The sequence below is a fragment of the Megalopta genalis genome, chromosome 3, assembly GCF_051020955.1.
Source record: "Megalopta genalis isolate 19385.01 chromosome 3, iyMegGena1_principal, whole genome shotgun sequence".
NCBI lineage: Eukaryota > Metazoa > Arthropoda > Insecta > Hymenoptera > Halictidae > Megalopta > Megalopta genalis.
In genome coordinates, this window is record NC_135015.1 from 18,158,545 (window position 1) to 18,186,392 (window position 27,848).

The window sequence follows — 27,848 nt, forward strand, 5'->3', positions numbered from 1 at the left end:
ATCTTGGGATAGGACTGATCGCGTAAGCATAATAACCATAATCTCGAATAATTTAGGGTAGCGAAGCAGGTCATTGTGTGGCGATGACCAACTGCTATGTCTTGCTATGTTTGTTTTCCGACGTGATTAACTTTGTATTTATTGAATAAGACATATTCAATTTTTTGTTCAGAAGTAAACTGCATTAGAGAATATATTTAACGAGTAAGAGTAACATCTTGTTTACTTTTTAATAAAAAATATAATCTAACCCTTTGCAGTCGACTCTGAGCCACCGCTAAAAATAGTCGCATCACGTTTCAAAATAATTGCAATATTATCGAATTCGTTTACATTTAAGAAACTGTTAAAAGCGTAACCGTCACGCGAGTCACAGAATTCAATTTCATGCATACAAAGTTATATAAAACGGAAATAATATAGATCGAAAGAACGATTTTGGATTTCGAGTTGAAATGGTTGCAACTGGAAAGGGTTGACGTATCTTGTTCGATAAATATGAATTTAATCATGCCCGAAAACAAACCAAAACCACTACCCGACTTTGGACTTCGTCTCTCGAACGTTCCCCGGTTTCTGATCGTTGTTTCGTTGAAACGTAAAGTTACAAAGCGAAGCACGATCTCCTCATTCGAAGCGTAGAGCGAAAGAAAAAAGGTCGAAGCATCGTGCTAGAAGCTTCCCGTCGATCATTTCCGAGGAACGTGCGAGTACATACAGTAATGTCTCTCTAACTGCCGCTTAGATTGTGCAGAAAAATGGACAATCTGGGAACAGGAGATACGATTATTCCGACTTTGTATTATGTTTTTATAATCGTACGATCGGTAACTATAAAAACGAGTCGCAAGGCTCGAATTCACAAGGCTCCTCTTCCCAGATTATCAACTAAAATGGATAATTTGGGAAGAGCAGATACGATTATTCGAGCCTTGCGGCTCATTTTTATAATTGTGGACAATTTATAACTATAAAAATAAACCAGAAGGCTCGAATAATCGCATCTCTTCTTCCTAAATCGTCCATTTTGATGGACAATCTGAGCGTCAATTAGAGAGACATTATTGTATACTCGTCGCCCACAGCCAACTGATCAATACAAAAAGAAAAGAAGAACTCGAATTTCTGCGCTAAACTGAGCTAAACTAAAAGCGCCTAACTGACGCTCAGATTGTGCACAAAAGTGGACACTTTGGGAAGAGGAGATACGATTATTCGTGCTTTGCAGCTCGTTTTTATAGCTGTTGGCAATTGATAACCATAACAAAAGAGCCACAAGGCTCGAACAATCGTATCCCCCCTTCCCAAATTGTCCATTTCTGTGGTCAATCTGGGCGTCAATTAGGGAGACATTACTGTACATATATCGAAACGTGTATATCGGCAACGTTGATCGCGAAAGATCGGTTAAAAGTAACTCACAGTTGTTGCGCGACGTCGCGGAGGACGACGAGGTGTCAGCTTCGTTGCCGCAGCAGACTTTGAACACGACTTTCATGTTGTTGCTGGAGCACCTTCCGCCGATGCGCTTGTGAAGGTCCTCCTTGGTCGAGGTGCTGATGAAGTAGTAATCGTGTCCCGGCAGGAACTCCAGGCCTCCGGGTTGCGGTGTGAACGGCCTGAAGGTGATCGTGAAGTACATCGTCTTGAACGGCTTGTCGCAGACTGCTATCACCCGCGGATTCGGATTCGTTATCCGACATGTTTCGTACTCCTCCTTGGACACCTACGGAAACGCGGCGGAGGCGTTGTAAGACTTCTGAGGCGAATCAATTGGCGACGCTTCCGGTTCGCCGCGAAACCCGGCCGTGTCCGGCCGTGGTTCTTTGTTTTACGACCCGGCGAACGCGGCGTTCGCGGAGCCGGGCCCCGCGCGGTCCCCACAAAAGGACATTAATCGTTGATTGACTACTGTGAAAGAAGTTCCGCCGGGCGGTTCGCGCGCGGGCCCGAAGCAGGCTGGTTTCTGTTGCTCGGCTAGGTCCCGCCTCGTTAAGACACGGTCAACGGGAGAAATAATGTCTATTGTGGGGCACGATCGCCGCGCTATCGAGAAAATGCGAGCGGGACGACGAGCGTTCGAGCGGTGATTAGATCTCGGCGATGATTCGCAAGTTCGTGGTTACGTCGTCAGTGAACCTCGGAACCAGCGTTCGCAGGAGAATAAGTCAGACACGACTTCGAGGGAGTGGGGATAGCCGACGCATGCGCCGGGAATCCCGCGCAGCGTCTTGGCGCGTCTATCGAGCGAGGATAATTCGTTTCATTGCGAAAAATGCAACGCCGCGCCGCTGCGGACTCCCGGCGCATGCGTCACCTATCCCCACTCCCTCGAAGTCAGATCTGACTTAATCTCCTGCGAACGGCGCGCGGCAACGAGACGACAGCACCCGCGAAGGGGAACTTTCCACGATGCCGGCAACAATTTGATTCACGGGATGTTTTTCTCGGGATTACCGGGCCACCGAGAGGCCTCTATTATTTCAGGAATAGCGGCCGCGACGGTCCGTTGTGAATATTTTCGAGAGGAGGGTGGAAAGCAGCAGCCCCTCCCGGTGGCAGAGCTGTGTCAAAAGTCGGCTGTACGAGGCGGAAGTCGTTCTTGGGGGTCCGGCGCGAGCGAGTTAACGAACGAGTTTCGAGTAGCAACAGCTGTCTAAACATCCCAGGAACGCCCTTTGACAATTTTTTCGGTCGGTGTAATGGGCCGGCGTTACTGCAACACGATTTATGTGTATCTGCCGATCCCGGGGCCATGCGGAGGGAACACAGCTCTCCGCGGGGCGAACATTTACCGGAAGCGGGGCCTGAATTATTCGCGGTCGAACGCTTCGTGTACTCACGTTGTAGATGATATACTTCTCCGCGTCGTCGTCATACGTCCCCGGCTGGTACACGGGACATATTATGTTCACTTGGTCGTACTCGAACGCCGCGTTGTTCTTGTTCACGTCTATTATGTGATCCGTATTGTCTATTCGAAATCTGAAACAGAAAGAGGAGGGAGGATCCGTCAGCAAACGATGGTTCACGATTCGATTCGGTTTCTTCGAGGCAAATACAAAGTACAATATTAGCACAGCCGGTCGAACTTTTCGGAACAAGCTCGCGTACACCGACCGACGAGAACGTCCCGACGCACACACACACACACACAGAGAGAAACACGCGCACGCATACGTGCGCGCGCGGTTGGAACGAAATTGCAAGCGGCTAATATATTTTTCCCGACGAGGAAGAATAAAAAAAGAGAAAAAGAAAAAAGAAAGCCGGTCGTTGTACACGGCCGAGCCTTTGAAAAATGAATTCCGGGATATCCGCGCGATGAGTACGAACATTAACGACTACGTTCCGTTCGCCGCGGGATGTCGACGGGGGGGAAAGCACAATAGGTCCGGCCGTTTCCGCGTATCGGTCCGCTTGGAAACGAGGGTATCCATGAAACATTCGCGAAATTCCGACGCCCCCGGAGGTTCCTCGCAGGGAGTACAAGGTTCCCTCCGGGCCCGTCGGTAGCCAGGTCAGGAAAGGGAGAAAAAAGGAGAGGACGCGCGGACTCGCCCTCGTAGGCACCCAATGTCAGATAGGCAGGCGCCCATGGTGTCGGGACCCCACGTAAGTGTACATACGGCTTCTGCGCGTATGTACACACATGTACGCACACAGGTGTGCTTGTATATTCCGGCTCCGGCTGTATTATGTAGCGGAGGAGCTTGCTGGATACTTGCCGAGGATGGAACGAAAGGTCGGCGAATATGTAGAAAGGAAGGTAAAGAAGAAGAAGAAGAAGAAGAACCAGCAGAAGAAGAAGTAGAAGAAGTAGAAGAAGAAGAAGAAGAAGAAGAAGAGGAGGAGGAGGAGGTGGAGGAAGGTGGAGGACGGTTCCTATATAACCGGTTCTTCCCAACGGCGCTCACATACGGCGATACACGTCCGTTCCTCCACGTTGCACCGAGCACAGTAACGTCTCCTGCTGTTCACACCGCCCTATTTCGGGTCTACGAATCGGCGGAGCGACTATTTTCTTGGTTCTCGCGGTCGCTCCACTTGTTTCCGACCCCATATTTATTTTCCTTTCGCCTCTCGGCGGCCACGTACCGCCCGTACATGCCCGCCGAGTATATTTGTTCTGGGTTACATAAATTAGATACGGCCGCGCGATGATGACCCGGCGTCCACCGGAATGTTGAGGCACCGTTGAAATACGGTTTCCCTGTTTTCTTAACGCTCGAACCGACTCGCCAGCACCGCCGACACCGCCGCGCCGGTCCCCGGTTTCTTTTTCGCGACGCTTAATTTAATTCCAGCGCGAACGCCACGGCTCGCCGCGGGAACGATCCCGCGGCCGCGGCGTTATCGTGTCAATGTTGGGACACGCTATCGATGATAAATTTTTCGCGTGCTTATCGGTAGTCGGCTATGCAAATTCGTTGGCGCGGCCGGGAATCCAACGCCTACCGGGGCCGAATAACTTCGCGCGACGTCGTTTCTTCGTTTATGAAATTCTTCTCTTCCCGCCTGTTTCGCATTTCTCGAAGGTGAAGGACGATCGTAATTGGACCGCGGACGATCCCGCGATGCGAACATTCTTCCCGTGGATTCGCATCGATCGCGAGCCGACGAGATATCCTCGTACGGCGGTTTCGAGAATTCGACCGCGGCTTTCGGTGTTCGTTCGCGTCGAATCCGTGTTCCGAACGAGAGCTGAATTTTACCGGGATCGTTTAACTCGCGAACGGTTTTTAAAAGTGCCGTTTGATAGGGTCAATTTTGACTTTCTTTGTCTCAGTTTTCATTCATAAAATTATATACTTGGATTTCGCGGGTATTTTCGGAGTCGATTTCTTGCTTTATTAACGCGCTGGTATTTTCAAACTGCACCTACTGACTTAGACCATTAATGTTTTATGTCTTTGCACTTCATCTCGTCGTATTGCATGTATTGTATTCTTATCGCTCGATTTTTCATCCATTTATGCTGAAATTGACTAGACAAAATATCAAAAAATGAAAGTGCCAAAAGAATTCAAGAATGTTCTCGCATTGCACTCTTGATCCACTTGAATTATTGAAATTATCGAAAAATTATTGTTCGCGTTTAAGTCGTGGTTCTTATTATCGATTAAGAAAATTCTGATTATGCACAAAGATCCGCAGTCTACTCAGGAGAGAACAACACGAGGAACGTGTTAGAGAAAAATGAGCCGCGAAAAGTGCACATTATCGTGATTTATCAGTGGATATCAGTGGATTGCCTATTTATAGACGAACTGGGTGAGTGAAATACGAAGCCACGAAGACATCGGAAGAATTTCAGAATCTTATTACACAGTTATTAACCCTTAGGGGACCAGAACTATTTATTTCCAGTTTACACACTGCCAAGTCCAGACTGTTTTTCTCAGACGAAGAGAAATTTTTTACTGGAAATTTTTCTATCAAATATAGAGAAGAGATATTCATGTTTTAAATAAAACTTCGTCGATATATTTCCATCGAAACAATCGTGCCTATTCTTCCAATGTTTCCTGCCAGATTTTACGGTTTTATCGATTTCTGCCGCGTGTACGCCGGCATTGGACCGTTAAGGGTTAATTCATCGAGACTGTTAAAACAAGAAACACATGCACCTATGTACAATTCTAGATCCCGTACACTCGACGCGTACACGCTTTTCGCTTCGCATAAAAATCAGCGATCCGTTTATCCGTGATTTCGACGTCTGTACAATAATACATATATATATATTGCAGCGGTACGAAATGATATTCGCCGTCGCCAACGACTCACTCGGGTGCATAAACATCGTTCTAGTTAGAAAGCGCGCGATTAAATCCATCGAGCGCGCCGCGGAGACGGCAACGACGTGCAATTTCGAGTAATGAATAGCATCGCGTAGCAATATCGCGCGATATACACCAAAGAGGCACGGTTTGCTAAGGACTATGTGTTAGTATCCGCGGCGGAGGACCTAGTAGATTTAGTTCTTAAGCCGTGTTATCTTAATGCCAGGATCCATATTTAGGGTCTAAATCACTGGTATCTTCGTAAATCACTGGTATCCGGCGAGGCGGCTAGGCGGAGGCTCCCCCCCCCCCTCCCGGAGAGTTCCGAAGTTTCGCGAGCACACGGAGCCGCGTAAGAAAACACGGCGCCGCGGTCCCCGGGGACCGTAAAGACGGTCCCCGGCGCGTAATTTCACTTTGCGTAATTCGAGTTCGCGTGCGAGAGCGAGCCACGTTACTTTCGGATTACGGGCGGGTCTGTGGTGTTTGTGCGCGTCGTTGCCGGAGCCCCGTAAAGCTCCTCTCTCTCTCTCTCTCTCTCTCTCTCTCTCTCTCTCTCTCGCCGTGGCGGTAAAACGCGGGCGTCGAAAACGCGTCCCGACGTTTCGGAGCATTAACGGACAATCTCGTAAGTGGGCGTGTAAGGGCTCGAAAATTGGAAGGTAGGCCGGGCCTCGACCAAATTAACGTTTGGCGATAATATCCGCTCTCTCTCGGTGCCCCCATGTCGGTCGGTCGGTCGGTCGGCTCCGGTGTGCCCACCCTAAGCTCGCAGGCCAACGCCAACAACCTCGGAACCCGGGTCCGTGAAGACCGAGAGACGGAGGAGAGAAGGCACGCGCACACAACGACGAGGGCCGGCCACTCGCTCGCTCGCTCGCTTGCTCGGCCCGACTCGGCCCGGCACGTATTCCGTTCCCCCGTTCGGAGCTGTGTGTAAGTCCCGCGTGGGTGTATAGGACATTTCAGTCGCAGCCCGGCCATTCACGAATTTATTAGACACCGTATACGTACGATCGTGGCCCGAATTACTCGCGATAAAAGCACGGCATGGCTCCTTTTGGTACTTCGGGACGGGCAGCTCCGTTTCCACGGAGGTTGATGTACCGTGGCCGTCTTGTTCCCCGGTCGTCGACGCGTTAATGGCGGCGATGCGCGGTGAATTGTGATGTATAAATTTGCCGGGGATTCCGTTTTGAAGGAAACCTGCTCCGGGAGGCAGTCCCTTTCTCCTCTCGATCTCTTGTTCGGCCAACGGAATGAAATACGAAAATTATGGAGAAACCGGGCCTCGGACGCGACGCTTTCAGAATGTGTTTTTTCACCTCTTTCTCTCTCTCTCTCTCTCTCTCTCTATTTCTCTCTTCCGCTCTCTCGGTATTAGGATCTCGTTAAAGAGAAAAAACAAATTGCGACACGCGCGCACCGATCGCGCGACTTCCAACAAGGTATACCCCCGATTACGCTTAACACGCGTCGGCCGCCTCCTCGCTCGTCTATTTGTTATTTTAATCCCGGCTCGAATTATGCCCGATGAAAGCCTGTTATTGCATGTTACGGTACTTAGAACCGGCGATCCTTTTAACTCGAGGACGAAGAGCGAGCGGTTTTGGTACTCCTGCTGGCAGAGGCGCATAAAGGCTGTCTTGTATTACGATCGTCGACGTGTTATTGGTAGCCTCGATGTGTGATTTAAAGGTTTCCCCGGCGGGAACGGTGTCATTTGCATATACCTACGTATTCGTAGGATCGACGAGGACCCTCGTATTAATGCGATACGTTGCCTTGGTTCTTAACAGTTCTTTTCTGGCCTTAGGTAAATACCCCGCATGAATATGTATGGCCGAGTGTCTCCGGTGACCCTTTCGAACCTGAAACCTGCGCGCGTCTCTGAATATCGGGGGCTCGCGTGGACAACGTTTTCGTCCACCTGATACACACGATAATGTTGCACCGACTAATGTTCGCCCGGTGTTATTCGGTTGTTGCACACACATACACACACACATACATACAGGTTTGCGGATCCGCTGATCGCTGTATTTCACTGGGTTCTCATTGCTAGACGATCCAGAAATGGCGCGTCGAACTCGTTAAAAGTATGTTAATTAATAATAAACTGGTACGTAATGTTAACAACTTGTCGCACTTTGACGAGTCTGACACGTGACGGCGATTTCTAGCAACAGCCGGTTAAGTGTGAACGCTATTCCGTTCCTTTTAGTCTGAATAAAATTTAGATTTCTTGTCGTCGGTGTTTAAATCGCATTTAAGTGAATGCGGACACACGATGAATATATAAATTGTCTTTTTTTCTTCTCAGTAATTATTATTACAATCGAAACACTTCTGATCGTTGTAACTGCGAAAAAAGTGGTACGGCAGGGGGTTAATAAACTTGTTAGAATTTAGATTTCTATTACAAAAAGTGATTACAATTTAAATTCTTATTAAGAAGGTACTACAATTTAAATATCTGTTAAAAACTGATTGCAATTAGAACTTTTTATTAAGAATATATCTCGATTTAAATTTCTATGAAAAACTGAGCTACGATTTAAATAGGATTTTTAAGAACGTACTACAATTTAAATATCTGTTAAAAACTGATTGCAATTAAGAATTATTTTTGTTAAGAATATATCGCGATTTAAATTTCTATGAAAAACTGAGCTACGATTTAAATCGAATTTTTAAGAACGTACTGCAATTTAAATATCTGTTAAAATCTGACTGCAATTAAAATTTGTTATTAAGAACATATCGCGATTTAAATTTCTATGAAAAACTGATTGCGATTAAAATTTTCATTCAAGTTCACGTAGTGAGAATCTACGGAAATCGAAGATTTTTCGGCGAACGAACCCGTTTTCAACGAACCCATTGAACGAAGATGCTACAGTAGCACACCGACTAACAGAATATCGAGGCACGATAGAAGATGATTAGGTTTTCTCGCGCGGATTTCGTATGCGCCTTCGATCACCGGCGGCACGGGTGTTTATTGGTAATCGCGAGCCCCGGACTGTATTTACGGAGCCCGGTTTCAGTGCTGTCCGCGCGTTTATTCGTAATTTCCGTGTCGCGTGTATGTGCATATAATACGCGTACATATAACACACCGCGGCTCTCTTTCACCGGTGAATCGTGTCGCCGGTGTTAATTGCTTCGATGGGTAAATGCCTGTAAAATCCGCGGAGCGCCGGCGGGATTATTCGAGGGCCAATAACTGTTCGACATATCCTACCCCTTAACCGTCTTCATTAATTCCCACTACTGTCCGGCCGACACCAATCAACTACCAAATAAAACCTACGCAAGGGTCCGCCTAATTGGAACAACGAAAAAGTGGGCGTGTACCGATCGTGGACCTCCATCGTTTCGGGACCCCTGGAAATTCCTGTTGATCGTTCGCCGAGATCAATTTTATCCGTCACTCCTTCTTTCCTTTGCCTACGCGTGTCTGGTCCGGAACCGTGCACATACACACACATACATACACATACACGTGTACAGGCACACATAGGCGCATTATACGACGATGCATACAAAATCGAACGGGCGTATGAAGGCACCTACACACTTACGCCACAGCCGTGTCCAATCCGTGTTTCCCGTTTTCAAACGGCGAGAGAAAGAGAGAGAGAGAGAGAGAGATCTGTCGTTTCTCTGTCCCGGCCGATCGCGTTAGAAAAAAGAAAGTGGAAGCAAGAGGCGGCCCTGGCGCGTAGCCGAAGCTAAAAAGTTATCGCTCCGAGGGCCGCAATTACGCGAGATTCCTATCGGCGTAATTACCGTCGTTCTCCCCGCGGTTCACGGTATTCAAGGATCTCGGAAAGGAACGCCGGGAAGCAATAGAAATCTCGGGAGAGACGATCGACGGAGAAACGACACCACCCCGGTCGCTTCGTCCGTGGCCTGCAAAAGGGATCCTTTAATCATCGATCCCTGACCTTCGTTTCGCCGTGTTAAGGAGAGGTTCATCGCGCATCCGCCGCCTTCGTCCGGAGAAGAACGGCTATGAAAGCCGCGGAATCGCGTCGTTCGCGAGACCGGACGGGACAAAGACTTTGTGAGAAACGGGGAGGAAGAAACGCTAACCGGGACCGCGGGGGCCGCTGGGGGAAGGGAACCGTGCAAATGCGACCGAGACAGAAAGAACGATGGTGCGGGCGAGATGGACCGCGGTGGCGAAATGAGAGAGAAAAAGAGAGAGAGAGAGAGCAGCGGAGAAAGCGCAGGCGTATGCACTAACTTTAAGTGGGATATTCTGGCAGGAATATCAAAGCTCGCGTTCGCGTCAAAGAGACCAAACAGGGATGCTGAACCGAGCGGGGAGAACACGCGGGGGAGACGGGGGGGGACACGCGGGGCAAGAGAGGAAAAGTGCAAAGAGACCAGAGAAGGCATCGCGGACGTGTCCTTGGACGTTGCCGGATAAGGGACCATCCCGTTTGACCCTTTCATTCATCGTTTCGCTCCTTGGACGGTCACCGAGCGCCGGTTAGGTCACTCGAGGACGGTGCAGAAGTTATTGAAACGCGATTGACACATTATGCGCGAGTGAGGTATCGATACCTTTCTTTTTAAAAAAAAATGTAATTCTTTTTAATTTCGTTGCATATTCGAAAGAATCCCCCTGTTAAATCTTAAAAATCCTAGAAGAGCGACAAAGAATAGAGAGACACCTTCTTTGAGACACGATATTAATGCAGATTTTCTGAGAACTGTCCAGTATTAACGTTAACTGCCATAATTTTCCAGATAATCATAATCAAAAAGGTAATTAATTATTATCTTGTTAATCATGATCACATTTGCTTCGATTATTTAAGCTACTCATGAATCAAGATTACTTGATTACTTGAGTTGTTCATCGGTCGTGATTACTTGTTTACTTAAGTTACTCATTAATCGTGATTACCAGATGAACTTAGTAATCTTATGGTAGAAGGACGATAAAAAATAGCGAGACATCTCCTTTGAGACATGATATACATGCAGATTTTCTAAAAACTATCCAGAATTATCGTTAACTACCATAATGTACCAGATAATCATAATCACAAAGAGTAATCATTATATGATCAATGATTACAATGTTAATCATGACCAACGATCAGATCTGCTTCGATTAATTAAGTTACTCATGATTTTTTGATTACTTAAGTTGCTCATCAGTCGTGATTACTTGTTTACTCAAGTTGCTCATCAGTCGCGATTACTTGTTTACTTAAGTTGTTCATCAGTCGTAATTACTTGTTTACTCAACTTACTCATTAATCATGATTACCAGATGAACCTAGTACAGTAATGTCTCCCTAATTGACGCTCAGATTGTCCACAAAAATAGACAATTTGGGAAGAGGAGATACGATTATTCGAGCCTTGCAGCTCGTTTTTATAGTTGTTGCCAATCGATAACCATAAAAAACGAGCCAGAAGGCTCGAACAATCGTATCACCTCTTCAAAAAAAGTCCATTTTCGTGGACAATCTGACCTTCGATTAGAGAGACATTACTGTAATCGTTATCAGATTACTGTTCGCCGAACGCAGCGTAAAACCAATGTGCTCGTCCTAATACGAACGATTAGCTGCGAACAATTACACATTTTTCCAGGCTGTCCGTTAACGGAGCCCGACGTCCGCGGGAATTAGCGTGGACGATTTATAACGGCAGGACGGCCACTTATGAATTATTTAAGCGGGCCCAATGGTTCATTGAAGCGACTCCCCGGATTTTCGAGTTTCGCCCCAACCGTCCGGCCTCGGTCGCAGCCCGTCGAGGGCCTCACGGTTTCAGTAATTATGATAATTCGAGCATTAGTCACGGCAGCCGAATCGCGACACCTGCGCCGGGAAAAATGCCGGGTCCCGGAGACGCCGGGAACGGTTGCTTTCACGCATGTATACAAACAGGAATATATAGGAGCGGTTGATTAGGGTTCCGGGAAGGTGTTGCGTATCGATCTCTCCACCTGCCGCGCCGCCGCGATTTTGTAACGTGTTCCGTAATTGCTGCTTCCATAGACGATCTCTTGTGTTTCGTCGTCGGAGAACCGGGCACCGCCTAGACCCCGGTCCCTCCGTCACGGTGGAGAGTATAATTCCGTGTAAAACGGTCGTCGACATTTTTACGGCCGCTCGTCGCCGGCTCGAGGAGTCGATGCTCGCGACGGGCCCGATTCCCTGGAGGACAGAGACCGACCGTGTCTCCTTATTAACCTTTTGTTCCGTCGAGGTAAATGATTTTCTCGAAAAGTTCTTCGGAATCGGCTTAATTCGATTGCCGGTAGCCGGTCGAGCGCTTCTTCCCGCCCGCGAAACAGAACTTTTTAAGCCCGGCTCTATAAAGAAGATTCAACTTCGCCGCTGACGTAACTTACTTCGCGGGTGGAAATATAAAACGGAGCCTCATATAATAGCGCGCACTCTGTCCCGTAAATCTATTTCCAAGGCAGATTTTTTTGCCGAAACACAGGTTTCCGTTCGTTCGTTCGTTCGCGCACTCCGCGACGGCGGCCCGTTCGGAACTTTTAAATTATTTATAAAAGACGCTCGCATTCCCGCGGCTTTCCGTACCGTGACGAATACCACGATCTCGTGCCGTATTTATAATAACTTCCTCGAAGATGGTCCACTATGCGCCGCCCTCGGTCCATTTAATGCACGACATTAATGCGTTATGTAAAGGCGCGCGGGGTGATTCTCTTGTCGTCGTCGTTGTCGTTGTCGTCGTCGTCGTCTTCGTCGCCGTCTTCGTCTTCGTTGTCGTCTGCGAGGGACCCGACGGCGGCGTCTTTTCGTCTCTCCGTGCCATTAGGACGAGCCGGTGTTATTATTAGTTAACTTCAAATATTTATTGTATTCTTCCCCCGGCGGCGTCTGCCTTCGACCGCGAACGAATCCGTCTCGGGCCCGGTCTATTTTTGCGTCCTGCTTAACTCGAATAGACTTCCTGCTACTTCTGCATTTTCTGCATACCCTTCTTCGAAATGCCCCTGTCCTTCTCGTCGGGACGACGATTTTTTTCCGTCCTTTCTCTCGCCTTCGAAAAACGAGAGACTTCGAGCGACTTCGCTAATCTTCGCGTTATTTCGGAAGAGCGCGTCGAAGCGAATCGTGACGAATTGCGGACTTTTGCGGGAAAAAATCAAACTTCTGTGCCTCGATTTCTTTTGCAACAGACAGGAGATACGAAGAAATCTATTTTCGTTCTTAACGTTTTTAATCGGTTGAGAATAACGGAACGGCGTCGTGAAATTTTTGGCGTTGCGTTTGATGTCTTCCGTTCGACTCGTTCAGTTTTTGTCGTAATTGCATAAAATCCGCGGGCTAGCATACGTTTTTAATTTTCGGGCGTTCGGTTTTCCTTGTACTATCAATTTTCAGTCCTATTATTCTGTTTTAACCCCTTTGCTGTATTTTAACGAGTCTGACTCGCGATGAAGATTTTTAGCAATAATTTGTCGAGCATAGGCGTTATTCTGTCCTTTAAAATTGGAATAAAATTCTAATCGCTTGTCGACGATATTTAAGCGTTCGAGTGAATTTGGGCACACGATGAACATCAATTTTCTTTTCATTCTAAGAAATTATTGCAATTGATTGCAATTGCAAAGTAATGGATGCTATTCCGTTCTTTTAAGTCGGAATACAATTCTGTTCTCTCTTCGTCGAATTTGTTAGTATTCGAGCTAATGTAAGCACACAATAACTAGCTATATACTTCTTCCTCTTCCAAATTAATGATCACAATCGAAAGCTCCAATTCGTTTAAATTACGAAGAAAATTGCTGTAATACAACGGCTGCACGTATTCCGTGTATTTCTGTCCGAGTCCTCAGCACGCTGTACATAACTCCAATATACAAGAAACGATTACCTAAGTAGCAAGAGACAATAGATGTCACAAGCAGTATTCACAAATCGGTTTCTAGTTCGTCGACGTACAAAGTGTCCCGCATTTTTCCGAACGTATACCACTTCAGCAGTGTATTCCGCAAGCGAAAATACGACCGAAATGTTGCACAACGAAAAGTCCATAAACGCTTTGCCGACATAGTTGCGACATAGATAAAAAAAAAAGGTGCGAAAGACGCGACAACGCAAACGCGCGAGAGACGAGTTAATTGCAAGAATGAACGGGCGGCTGCGAGAAACGCGGGACACCCCGTATATTACCGCGAGATAGAACATGCTCTACCGTTAGCTCTAACTGGGAAATGAGACGTTTAACGATTTCCGATGGCACCGCGAATCTTTGTGGAGCATCGGCTAGAAAACCGGCGAGAGTCTCCGGGCGTTTATTCGCCGCGGATCCGTGTAAGAAGCTTTTTCCGCGACTTTCACGCGAGGCTGCCCGGAGTGGTAGGATTGAGCAATCACGGCAGGCATCGTAGGAAAAAAAAAACCGTTTCTCTTTCCGCATACTAATTACCCTAATCTGCCGGGAGTTTTTCACCGGCGCCGATAATCCGGCGGAGATTTACGAGCGCGCGGAAAAACACGGGGTGGAAGCATCGCCGGGGCCCGTCGAAGACGAAACGAAAGTTAACGAGGCCGCTCGGTAATTTTTTCCCCCCGGATTCGGCCTCTGAACGGACTAAAACCCGAGAGGAACGACGAGAGACGATCGCGGATGCGAAACCTGTTACCGGGGCCGAAACGGTGCCTCCTTCATCGCCCCGTTCGGTTTCTCGCGATTTCGGAAGAAGAATTAGCGGCGGCGCTCGATTCGATTCGGGTCGCCGAAAAGAAAAAAAAAACGAAAGTCGCAGGAGGAAACAACGGGGATCGATTTCTGGCCGATTCCCGAAAAGCCCGAGACGTCGCTCTGCGGTCTAGATTCGCTCACGCGATCGCGGTTGTTGCGGTCGATTCCGTGGATCCGATCGAAACTGCCGCGGCCGCGGCGAAGTTTCATCGAAGATCCTCGTGGCGGTGTATGTAATTCTGGGCGAAAGCGGTGCCCGACGCGTTAAAACACGTCGAAACTCGAGGAGGCATATCCGAGGGGCCCCCGCTTAAAATATACGGCTCCATTATAACGCCGAGTCGTTAGGAAATTGACGATGTTCCGTCGGGATAAATCTTCCGCGAAAGAATACACCGCCGCCGCGGCCCCGCGTGCTTTATGGATATAAAAAGGGAGGGGAGTACGAAGCGATCATAGTCAACGAGGGCATTTCGAGAAATTTACGAGGTCCTCGTTGGCCGACGTCACCGACTGTCCCTCTTCTTTTTCTTTTTTGCTCGAGATATCCGAGATCAAAGAGACATCGTCCGGGAATCGCGCTGGCGATAGGAAACGTTCCTCGACGAAACAGACCGATACACGTATCGCTGGCCCGAGATTTTGTATCAATACTTCTCTGTGCTGGAACAGAATTCTTGTTGGCCTTTCGAACACGTAGAAAGTTTGATTAGTGCACGTCCCACGGTATAAATACAGTTTTCTCTTCGCGGAATCGCTCGTTTCTCTCCCCACCGTTCCGCGCCGCGACCAATAGCACCGCTCCCAGTGTCCGACCACGTGACGTTATCTAGTCGCCTAGCCAATAAGAAGCGGAAGTAGTAGGGATGGGTAGCGATTCTCAACCGCTCTAAACCGTTGTCGCTACCATTTAAAGAATCACTGCCGGGATAGGATGGCCGCGTTTTTTGTAAATGCCAAGCCTGTGTTTAAATTTGTCTTGGCCAAAGAAAACAAATTCGTGAGGATCGAACTACGAGAGTTATCGTTGAAATTCTTCTTTTATCCGATTCTTTATAAATGTTTGCATAGTATGGGTGTTTACCCGTGTATATAAATATATTAAATGTACTAAATCAAGTTAAAGTAGGTAAAATCAAATAAAATCGAATAAAATTGAATAAAATGAAATGGAATTAAAAAAAATTAAATAAAATTATATAAAATGAAATGAAATTAAATGAAATTAGATGAAATTAAGTAAAATAAAATCGAATAAAATTAAATAAAATTAAATAAAACTAAATAAAATCGAATAAAATCAAATAAAATCAAATAAAATTAGACAAAATTAAATAAAGTACACGAAATAAAATAGTCTACTCACAACGGTGTTCAGTGTTTCAACCGCAGAACGCAGTACAAGTTCCAACATATCAATTCGAACAAAGCAAGAGCGTTTTGGAGCGGTCATACCGGCAGCAGGCATTCGATCCCGAGCGTCTTGGAGCGTCGGATACAAAGATTTAAATTTTGGAGCAAAGACGGAACAACGATATCTCCGCGAAGCAGAAGAATGCGCGGAGCCGCGCTGACAGCAACAGCGGGGTGGTAACCGGGAAAATTTGGATCCCGACGGTTGTCCATTTTCTCGGCTGGTCCGGAGACCAATGATCGCGGCCGATCTCGCGAGGACGCGCGAGACAGAGAAAAAAAGAAGAGGGTCCGGATCGAAACGAGACGGGCCGGGACGACGAGCTCGAGAGGATCGCACACCGATTGGAGCCCGGTGCACGGCGAGCCTCGAACAACGCGGTTCCCGTCGGCGTGGCGCGACTTCACCGAAAGTTCATCGATCCACGCGTACCGCGACGTTGCGTCCTATTAAAAGCCGGAGCGTACAAACGCGCTCTTCTCGCCTCCCGTCGTTCCACCTCCCTCGCGAGGCGTGGAATGGAGGCACTAAAGTGGCTAGACGGAGTGTCAGAGCCGGCCGGAGATCAGAGGGCCGCCGTTGAAAGAAATAGTCCGACGGGACGTTATGCCGCAGCCACGTCCGCGCACGTGTTTTCGGGGTTCCGTCTCGTACCGTCGATTTATCAAGCTCCACGAAAGCGGCGACACGATCCTCCTCGCCTGACGGAATTCGCCCCCGGCACGCTCCTCGAACAGGTGACGCCGACGATCTATTCTTCTCTATAATCGCCAGGCACTCGCGCCGCGCATTCGTGGCGCGCGCGCGCGCGCGCGCGTAACCTACCCTGACGGCAACAATATCTGCATATTCTACATTTTCCTGCGAATCTTTTATACAGATTTTTATCACAACGATGCCAGAACATTGGCGTTTGCGCGTTTGAAACTCGCGGCTCGACGATTCTAAGAAGCTGTTTTCTGATCAATATTTCTCGAGCTGATCTTTGTCTATTATCTTCGTTCATTGTTATCGCCATCCACGTTCAAACCCTGCCCTTTCTATCAGAGCAGATCATCTGTCGAAGCAGAGCTTTCTTCAGGTCGCAGAACGCAAATGTTCTGCCCGCGATTGTGGACTATAGGAATTCGTACGCCGCGTACGATCGTCGATGCACAGGATTTGTGCATCTGCAACCGATGCACATTGAAGCGGAGAACCACGAGTGCGATTCTTCGTGCAGCCAAGCCCTTTCGGGAACGGTCCCGTGGTGCAATGCACACACGGGAAACTCCAATTGGCTGTGGACTTTTCGGTGCAGAGACGGTTGAAACATCGAGTGCCATACTGCATCGAGATAAAAGACGCGCTACGACGACGCGAAAAAAGATGTAAAATCACGGAAAACGCAGGGGCAACGAAAGAAATCGTGTGCGAACGTTCCGTAACGTGAACAGGAACGGAGTGGCGAAGTATCGGGGATTTTGGGCCGCGGTATTTCGCGAGTTAGTCCCCGGGATTAACTGGAATTCGAATTAGCCGGGTCGGCCGTAATTTATGTGGGCCGGCACGCCGCCGCTTTGTAATTGGACGGGCCGGGTAAGTAGAGGTGTGTCTCTCCCGATCGGTGATCAAATGCCGGCGTCGTCGGAAGAAATAGTCGGTCGACCCCGAAGGTTGCAGCGCGCGGTCTGGGGCGTCCCGACGCCGCGCGTGCTTACGGAGTTCCTGCGGGCCGGTAGCCGCAGATTTATCAGCCGTGGCGCGATGCGATGCGGCGCGGCGCGTCGCGGCGAGGCGTTTCGAGTGTGTCGAAAGCGACCGCAGTCCACGGCCTTTGAACCGTCGCGACGCTGCCGACCAGAGAGGATCCAGAGGACGCGCCGGCAATGTTAATAGAGCCGTGGACGCGACCGACTTTTCATTAACCCCGAATCGCTAATTGCCTCCGCTCGGTTCGCCGCGGAAACCGTCGGATATGTTCTTTCGGGCGCGCGAAGGCGCCACTTAATTTCCTGGACCAGAGAGAGAGGGTGGGAGAGAGAGAGAGAGAGAGAGAGAGATTTCGGATTCGGGAGAGCACGGCGGCGAGGCAGCGGAGGGGACCCGTTTTAAAGTGCCATTCAAGGGGACGTAACGATACCGGTTACACACTTTTCGACCACTATTTGCCGGGATGTTCGACCGCGCCATTTGCTCTCGCACTCCGCCGCGCCGGCCAATTTCGGGTGTCTTTTCCCGGTTTTCGTTTTTTCGCTTCTTCCGTACACTGTCATCGTGGCCGAAAGGCGAACGAAAGATCGGCCGACCCCCGGTGACATTTAACGACGATTTAATTTTACGATCGGCAACTTTATGGCGATCCCGAGCGCCGATTAGACGACGGGGACCACTCTTCGGGGAAGTACCGTTGGCCGTATTAGCACTCCGCTTTCGAAAGAAATCGTGGAGCTTGCGGCCTGACCTTGCCACGTTATAGCTTCTTCAGTTTTATGGCTGATACCAGCTGCCGGGGTACGAGGGAGCCGATGAAAGGTTTACGGTTATGGAAATGTTTGTACCTACGATGGGGAAATGGTGCGTCCGGATCTCGATTTCGAACTTTTCGGAACGATGTTCGACGGGCTCGTTCGTTTCAATGTCGTTCAGGTACACAGAAGAATATTTTCTTATCGGGGGATATCCACGTGGCCCTTCCGCCGCCGCTGCCGCCGCACGGCAATAACGGAGAAACCAGTCGGCGAGGGCCGGCAGGGAAACGAATGCTGTACGAAGGTGGCCCGATGCGAGAGACCCAACTCTTTTCTCGAACCATCGTTTTCGATTGAAAACACTTTTATGAAAGGTATGTTCGCGGTTAAGATATGGATACTTTTACTGGAATCTACTGGACAATACTGGCATAGAAATTCCGCTTGTTCGCAATAAAGGGAAAAAACTGAAGGTATGCGAATTCAGTGTCTTAACTTAGATCTTTAGAATCTTTTAGAAATTTAGGATCTTTTAGAACTATATAAGATTGACAAGATGGTATTTATTTAAGCTTTCTAGGATTTCTATTGTAACGTAAGCTTGACCGAAGAAGTTCAGCCAATGATTTTTCGTAGAAATGTTACGGTAATGTCGGGAATTGTAAAACGAGAGATCGGAAACCAGTCATTCCGACTGGTAGTTTTATTTGTTTATATCGGTAGTTTCAGCGTGTCAATTATATGCGACTGGTCAATCTTAAACTTCGTTGAACGCACTGTACAATAGCATTCGCGAAGATGATCACACGTTTGCAATTTCTAACATTACCGAACTTCTTCAAAAACTGATCTAAATATTTTCCGAACTACAACATTTTCATTTACGCTGATTTATAATTAGTGCATTTTATGCGGATGAAATTGAGTCTCGCGTCGCATACAACGCTTTCGACAACTTCATAAATATAAACAATTCCGAAGATTATTCGAAGAAGAATTATTCGAAGAAAACTTGAAGATTATTTTGGAACGCGACGAAACAATTTTTAGCGGTGCTTTAGAGTCACAAAGACTTAAATACTGTTGACGCAACTCCAGGGACATCTCGAAATAAGCCAGGGGATGAATACAAGCATATCAGGCAACTTCCCCCGTCCCCAACGCACCCCAAAGAATTTCCAGCGAAACGAAACTCCAGTGAACACGGCGAACGCGATTAGGCGCGCCTGCCGTTCGTTGGACGCCGCGTATCCACGATCCCCGACTAATTAGCCAGTACGTGGCGAGCACCCCGCGCGTTTTATTCCGGCCGAAAGGTATGCGCTTGTCTCTAACCTGATCAGATTAACATTAGAATATTCCGTGTAAATCACGCGATCCCCGGAGGCACCGAAACGAACGTCCTGTCCGTAAACCGCAGCATCCGTCTCCATTGTTCTGTTATCTTAACAAAACGGCCGGCGGAGGAGCATCAATCACGTTATCTCCGCCGCGATTCCATAATCCTTATAATTAATCTGTCCCGAGGCGGTCCCGATCGCGGGACCCGGGTCTCTCGCATCCGTTAGACAGCGGACTTCCTTGACAGAGACGGAACGCCGTTGCTGGATTTGCACCTTCGACGAAGATCCGGATTGCGCATTGAGACATTTCTGTCCGGCCGATATGGAAGATAACCGGTGTCCCGGTGCACGTTCGGGGTCAGGGCCCCGTTCCTGGGTCAGATCCTCTGCCGGCCATCGTGTTGATATTGCCGAGATAGCCCCCATTGTTTATGGACATTGTCGTGCACAGGTACGCGGGCCCAAGCGACAGTTCGGGGTCACTTCCTAGTGCCGTGACGTTTCACACCAGCGTGACACATCGCCGGAGATTCTCGGGATTCAGTCACGAATTCGCGTGACTCGCGGAAAATCACCGTCCTCCTCCCCGACCCTTTCGCGGCGGCGCGTCTCCTCGCGAGGAGCCGGCGCATCCTCGCCGTTTCTCCCCTTTTTCACGGAATCGCATCGGTGAGAAATCGCAGATTTCTTTCCTCTTCTCCCTGGTCTCCCCTCCGGGCCGCGCGCCGACGCTGAGAAATCGCAGCGAGATCGAACGTACCCCGAGAATTCTTCGGGATCCGCGTACGCGTACGTCCCGACCCCTCCACTTCGCGTCTTCGACATTTTCAGGAATTCCTACCCCGAATTCTAGTCGTACGACGATTATTATTCTTCGCTCGAACGTGATCGAACGGAGCTAGAAACTTGCGCGTCTGCGCAGCGACGCGAACACGTGGCCCACCCTGTTGCTTCCGACGACCGTTTGCGAACTCGCGTGCCGAATTTATCGGCGTCGCGAGTCCCGTTTAAGTTATTGCCGCCGGCAATGTCCAGCATTAAGGTCTCGCTGAAATGAACTTAAAATGCTCGGTCTAACGAATTTTGCATAGCTTGTTTCGTAGAATGACAAGACGTCATTTTCTTTTTATTGTTTTATTTCTCAATGTCGCAAGAAACGTTGCAGGTTATTAGAGATGGTATTTTGTGTTTGGACCATTGTAAGATTTATCGACTAAGATTTATTGTTGTATTTAATACGTTCAGTGTCACGTGAGTCACGTATGGGTGACGCTAATTTTTAACTAGGTTTCTGAAATTCATTTTTATTGTAATATGTTGAAGGTATTGATTGTTACTAGGATTTGTAGAATACAGAATAGCTGAATCAATAAATAATATATAATAATATACTAATGTATAATAATATATTAGTGCATAATAATATATTACTGTATAATAATATATTAATGCATGATAATATATATTAATATATTAGCGAAAATTTCTTATTATACATTACTATAATAATAAATTTTCACTTTCTAGTTTCGGTGTCATTAATTAAATGACCTCGATACCGTGTGCATTTCTCCAATTAAAATTCGGCGTGCTATGTATTAATGTGTTAAATAAGATCTCGAAGGAATACGTCGCCCATAAATTGGATAATCTCGAGTGTTCTTCGTTAATTGCACTCTGTTATGCGTGTTCCGTTGATTCTGGTCGTGTTATATTCGTCGTCGTTTCGGCCCTGTTGCGATTGATTACGCGCGAAGCCGTGCGGCGGTTGTCAAATGTTTTCTAATTGTGTTCTAAAGGTGTGTCAGAAATGGTCTCAGTTGGAGGAGACGAGGATTGGTCAGCGCAAGTTGCGTCTTTATTGTCTGGTGTTGCCGTGATTTATTCGCGAAGGGTCTTCGTTTAGGCCTGTCGCACGTGACGTCCGTATGTTGGGTCGTGATTGCGACGCTCGTAAACGGTTTGGCCGACGTTCGCTCAGGGCTGGGACATTGCCGAGGAGACGCTCCGAATCTGCTGCTCGCTGGCAACACAATTCTCGTTTGCACTCGAGCAGGGAATCAGAGTAAATCAGCTTTCAAACATCTCCGAGAGCTTCGTTATAAATAATAAGTTCATTTATTGGGGGCATAAACTTCTTATTATAGTGAGAGAGAGGGAGAGAGAGAGAGAGAGAGAGAGAGAGAGAGAGAGAAAGAGAGAGAGAGAGAGAGAGTAATAATTAGACTACAGATTTTATGCATTCATGGAGAAATTGGATAGGCGAAACATAAAATAGTAAATTAAAAGAAACTAAATATATAATATATATTATTATATATATAATAATATATATATTTTATATATATATATATATATTAATATATAATATAATATATATTAATAATATATAATATATATATAATATATAATGATATACTAATTCCAACTCATTCTAATTATTAGACTGCGGATCTTTATGCGAAATAAAAACGTTCCTCGACCATTATATAAAATAGAAGTTAAACAAGAAAGTATTTCTTCTTCTAACGATATTAATACATCATGATAGTGATGCAATAGTATCTTTAAATTCACCTTGTATCTTCAGTGCTCTGTGTTTCGTTTGTGAATTGTTGCCATGAATGCATAAAATCCGCAGTCTAGTAATTATTCAAGACAGAACAAACATCGTACTTGGAGCTCCTACGTTACAATTTTTATTTTGCACAAAGATCCGCGGTCTAGTAACAATAACGCATGGCAGTAATAAAATACAAAATACGAATAAAATACAAAAACTTGACTACACGGATGAGAAATACGAAAACTTGATGGTAAAAAAAAGAGAAGCTCGAATATACATATAAATACGAAAGTCGAAGCCGCCGATTGTTCCCGAAGCGACCGGCCGAAACAACATTTCTCTGCGGCTCGGTGCTTCTTCGTATGCGCGGTAGGTTCGCGGTATTAATTTACCGAAAGGGTACAAGCGGCAATCAACGACATTGTTTGCACGCTGGCCGAGGATCCCGGTTTGCTGGAATCTTCAGGAAACTCGTAGTATATCCCCCCTCCCCCGCCGATGGAGCCCGCAGGAAGCAATTTATTACATCGTGATTCCCCGGAGACCCACGCTCCCACTTAACCCGATAACATTCGGGTTGCCATTATCGAGACTTCGGCATTAGCTTCGTCCATGCCCAAGGAGAGGAGCATTCCCACAATCTACGGCGGGTTGAAGTGGCCGCTCTTGTTCGCGTCTGGTGTGTGTCCCGTGTCCCGGTGTGTCTGGCTCCGCGGCCCTCGCAGCCACGGCCTTACCGACGTACCGACGTGTAAACAAACAGACTGCAACACGCGAACGAGCCCGACGCGGCCCGACGCGGCCCGGCCCGGCATGTGTTCGGTTTGGTTCTTGTTGCGCGGAGGATGCCCGCGCAGCCCGCGGCCGAAACGACCGCCGCCGAATCAGGAAGTCGTGATTATCGTTTACTCTCGGCCGCGCCAGATCCTCTTCACGCGGCAGATATAACTTTTTTACCTCTTGCTTCTTCTCGCCGCCTCTTTATCTGCTCACGGCCCCACTGCTCGCCACCTCTGTCAACATCCCGAAAATTTCTTTCGATGACTCCTCCCTCCCTTCCTCCCCCCACCCCGCCCTTCTATCTCGCTCTGTGCACACACGCCGAGCCACGAAAGCGATTGCACGTACAACGAAACTGCATGTAAAACCGAATAACTTCTTTAACCCTTGACCGGGTTACTCGGTGGATGAACGCGTTTAATGCCGAGCCTGTTTCGTCTTCCTTTCCGTTTATAATAATTATTATTATTTGTTTATTCGTGTGTACGGGTACGGGAAGAGATCTTATTTGCCGTCACACGGGTGCGATGAAAAATAGAATATATTAAATTAGTATATATTATATTAATATTAAATTGATATATATTATATTGATATTAAATTGATATATATTATATTAATATTAAATTGATATATATTATATTAACCCTTTCTACTCTTTGTCATATAGCATTTCCATTTTATATAACCAACTGCATTTTATGCATACGAGAAAAGCAACGGTTACACTTCGTAATGTTCTTTTAAATATAAATAAATTCGACGATGTTCAAATTATTTAAAAACGCGATATAACAGTTCTTGACGGCACCCCAGAGTCGCCACTCGAGTGCAAAGGGTCAATATATTATATTAAGATATATTAAAATACGTATAAAGAAAAAGTGTTCTTTAACATATTCGCCACCAGTGTGACACAAATGTGACCGCCACATAATTTTATATTTCACATAAAGAACACTAAATTCATTTTATGAATCAAGTTATTTAAAATTGTAACGATATTACCACGATATTCAGAGAATTCTTTTTCAACTTAAAGAATTTTTCAATCAATCGATTCAAACATTCTTTCGGTCTAGCACATATTAGGCTCTCCAGGATCTCGAGAGGGATGCCAATCGACTATTACGATTTTGAAGAATACAGTAATGTCTCCCTAACTGACGCTCAGATCGACCACAAAAATGAACGATTCGGGAAGAGGAGATACGATTATTCGAGCCTTGCGGTTTATCGTTACAGTTATAAATCGTCCACAATTCTAAAAACGAGCCGCAAGGCTCGAACAATCGTATCTCCTCTTCCCAAACTGTCCATTTTAGTGGACAATTTGAGCGTCAGTACGGGAGACATTACTGTAGTTTTCGAATATTCTCGTGTTGCTCATTGTGCTCATCACCAAACTCCCCCCCTGCAGCGGACGTCCTGCTGCCGCGACACTCGGTTCAAGGAAAATAGACTCGTCATCCCTTTACGACGTGCTAAGCAGTCGGGTAAACACGACGAACCTCGGTCCTCGTTGAAGCGGGCCCCGGAGAGGATTCGGTGCGTCCGGGGCCCACCGGGACGACTTTTACCTTTGCTGCTGGCCGGCGCACGTGACTTTTCGGGGGTCCGGGGCCTACGCCGTACCGGCTATGTACCTGGCACCGGCACCACGTGCGCCGTCCTTCGGGACAAAGGAGCCCCGGGATAATCGGGATAGCTTCGAGTGGCCGTGGGGGAGGGGCTCTATTTGGCCGGGGAACACGACGGAAGAAAATGCCCGCCGCGCGCCGATACCGCCGGCAAGTGCCGTAGAAATCAACCTTGAGGAACCATTCGTGTTCCTCCTCCGGTCTTCTCCGCGCTCCTTTTTTCTCGTCGACGCGGCCACGGACACTTAAGCCGTGCCCGTGAATAGCCCGGGCCCCGTACGGGCCCCCGGGTTCAGGGCGGGGTTACCTTCGTACGAATCCCAGGTCGTTATAGACAAATGGAGCGGTACTCGGTCTTTGTTCCGAGGGGGGTGAGGGGGGGAAGGTCGCAAGTATTTATCTATCGTGGTCTAGGAGAGATTTAGCCCCCCGGCTAAATGATACGGAAGAAGGAGGCTCGGGGAGATTAGCGTCACCCGAAGATTTCGGAAATGCGTGTTTAAGGAGCGCCGGAGAATTCAGTCGCGGCGAAGAACACGGTAGCAGCCGCGGAGGAAACGTTTCGGTGGTGCGGAGCCGATTACTGTTGGGTCGATCAATCGCGATCAATCTTTGCTTTGTTTCCGGGTATAATTAATTTTATGTTTATCGAACGAGACATCGAATTTTGTATTCTTTTATATTGTTTATTTTTTGGTAAACAAATTTAATACGTCTTATTCGATTAATATGGAATTAACTCTTTGCACTCGAGCATCGCTAAAAATTGTTACATTGTTACAATTTTATTATGTGTGTAATAATTTGTGTAACAAAATAATGTTCAAATTGTCAAACCTGTTTATATTAAACAATTACAATTACTTAATATAAATATTATATTATATGTGTATAATTATAATAATTATAATATTATTATATTAAGTATATTATAATAATTACTTATATTAACTGTATTATATTATAATGATATAATTATAATATTGAATATTATATATTATACTAATATAATTATAATATTAAATATTATATATCATATTAATATAATTATAGTTATAATATTAAATATTATATATAATCACTATAATATACTAATTAATAAATAAAGATAATAATACTTAATTATAATAATTAATAAATAAAGATAATACTAATTAATAAATAAAAGATGTAATTGTTGTACGAGTCGCGAGGCTCAATCACGTGCGCATAAAATGCGACAAGACATACAAAACAGAAATACAGTACAGAACAGAAGAAACGATTTCGGACTTGGAATTAAAATGGCTTCGAGTGCAATGGGTTAATTACGGCCGACTACAAAGCAGAGGCATAGCAATTGGTCAACCCAGATGTAATTGGCTCCAGAGCACCCTATGTTCCAGCGAGTTTCGAAACGTCCGACGCTGAATCACGTGACGTACACACACGATTTCTTGCTCGCGTCGACTCCGCGTCGCTGGTGCGTGCGTTCCGCAACACGCCCCTGCTCGCTCGCATAGGCGGCGGCGATTCCCCGCGATTCCCCGTGCTTTCATCCGGCATTTTCCGTTGCGCAACGACCGAGGAGGACCGTCCGCAAGCCAGACTTCCCGCTTTCTTCGTGGCGTGGCACCGCGGGCCATAAAAGTAAATCGGTGGAACTCTCCAAGGCCCAAGGGCGGAGCAGCCCCGGCATAAATCGTGGCGTTCTAGACAAATGGGGCCTAACGGTGCGTGCGTGCGGTGCGGCGCGACGCGGCGCGGCGGACTCCGCGCGCGAGTGGATCGCACAAGCCGCCATATCGTCTCGCCTTTGTCCGACACCGAGAGCACCGACGCGCGTCTTTCGCCCCTCGGTCCCAAGGACTGGTGCTGCGGAGGAAGGTCGCGTATACCTGGAGGAGAGAGACGGCCTCGGTGTTCCAGCAGGAGGATCCACACAGATACCTGATTTCTTTCGAGCATCCCCTTTTATCTCCGACGATTTTCCTACCTCGCCCCGCTTCTCCCCCCCCCGCCCCGGTCCCCGGCCCATGCTGTTCCGTCGAGTTTTCGGCAAATAATGGCCCACTTGATTGTGAGTATCCCGGGGCTTAGGGTGCCCCGGCGCGGGGCCACGGCGACGTCACGCTCCACGCCCGATCTGGATCCTTCGGGAAAGGTTCTCCCTCTACCATTGTGCCAGATACGCCGAGAGCCAGCCAAGGGATAAAAAATTATTGCGTACAAGAGAGCGCGGCGTTTTGTTTGCTCGGCATTGTTGCCAGGGGTTAATAGTTCGCGGGGTACTTTGTCGCGTCGGGTTTTTTGTCGAGTGTTTTCGAGCCGGGGCCGGTCGGGAGCCGAGCAACGCGGCGTAACAGTTTAATGTCCATGAATGGGGGATTAGAGACGGTAATGATCATTCAGGATCGTTCCTGGGTTTGCGAGCTTCTGCTCGAAAACAAGTTTAAGAGGATCCCGGCTTCCACTTTTCCCTCCCCCCCTTCTTCTTCTTCTGGCTGCGCAAACTTTTAACGAGGATTTTTATGTAGGGTACTCGGGCTTCCCCGGGACACCTTCGGCTCCTTACGAATCAACCGAGTTTCGTTAATCGCGTCTTTCCATCGGCCCCTTCGACGAACGATTAACGATTAATCGAGGAAATATTCGTGATTATTCGGCGCTGCTCGAAGCGATTGTTGACTTTAGGTTTTGTCCGAAGCGCTACGGTTGCATTTTGTTAACCGGTTTGCTGGCCTCGACGAGTATGAAAAGGAGTAGTGAAGATGATATATACTTTGATTAGATTAGATTAATTATTTGTTAAATTATATATTAAATAGAAGTGTTTATTAAATTGTATATTATATATATTTTTATATATATTTATATATAATAATATATTATTATATATTTTATAATATAATAATATAATATAATAATAGTATATTATATATATTTTTTATTAAATCTTTATTAAATTATATATTATGATATATTTCATATATCATATAAAAGTGTTGTGTTCACCGTTGATAATTCGTGAACGAAGCCGCGGATCGCATTTTCGCTAATGAAAAAGTTACCTCAGGAACCCCTCGTTCTCCGCTCGTACAACAATTTTGGTACACCCGGTAGATTCTAATCACGAGTGCGGCGAGAATTTTGGAATCGTACGTGCCGGTGC

The 27,848-nt window shown here is 47.0% G+C and overlaps 1 protein-coding gene and 1 long non-coding RNA gene across 2 annotated transcripts in view; one reads left to right on the plus strand and one right to left on the minus strand.

Moving 5' to 3' along the window:
- Ephrin (ephrin) overlaps positions 1 to 27,848 on the minus strand; it is an 89,831-nt gene that overhangs the window by 18,850 nt on the left and 43,133 nt on the right. Inside the window, exons 2-3 of the mRNA XM_033478352.2 lie at positions 2,844 to 2,985; positions 1,423 to 1,726 (exon numbers count right to left, since the gene is read on the minus strand). Of these exons, the coding sequence (XP_033334243.1) occupies positions 1,423 to 1,726; positions 2,844 to 2,985 (446 nt within the window). The remainder of the gene's footprint in view (positions 1 to 1,422; positions 1,727 to 2,843; positions 2,986 to 27,848) is intronic.
- The window catches only part of LOC143259166 (uncharacterized), a 70,113-nt gene that overhangs the window by 7,244 nt on the left and 35,021 nt on the right, over positions 1 to 27,848 (plus strand). The gene's annotated exons all lie outside the window — the stretch shown is intronic.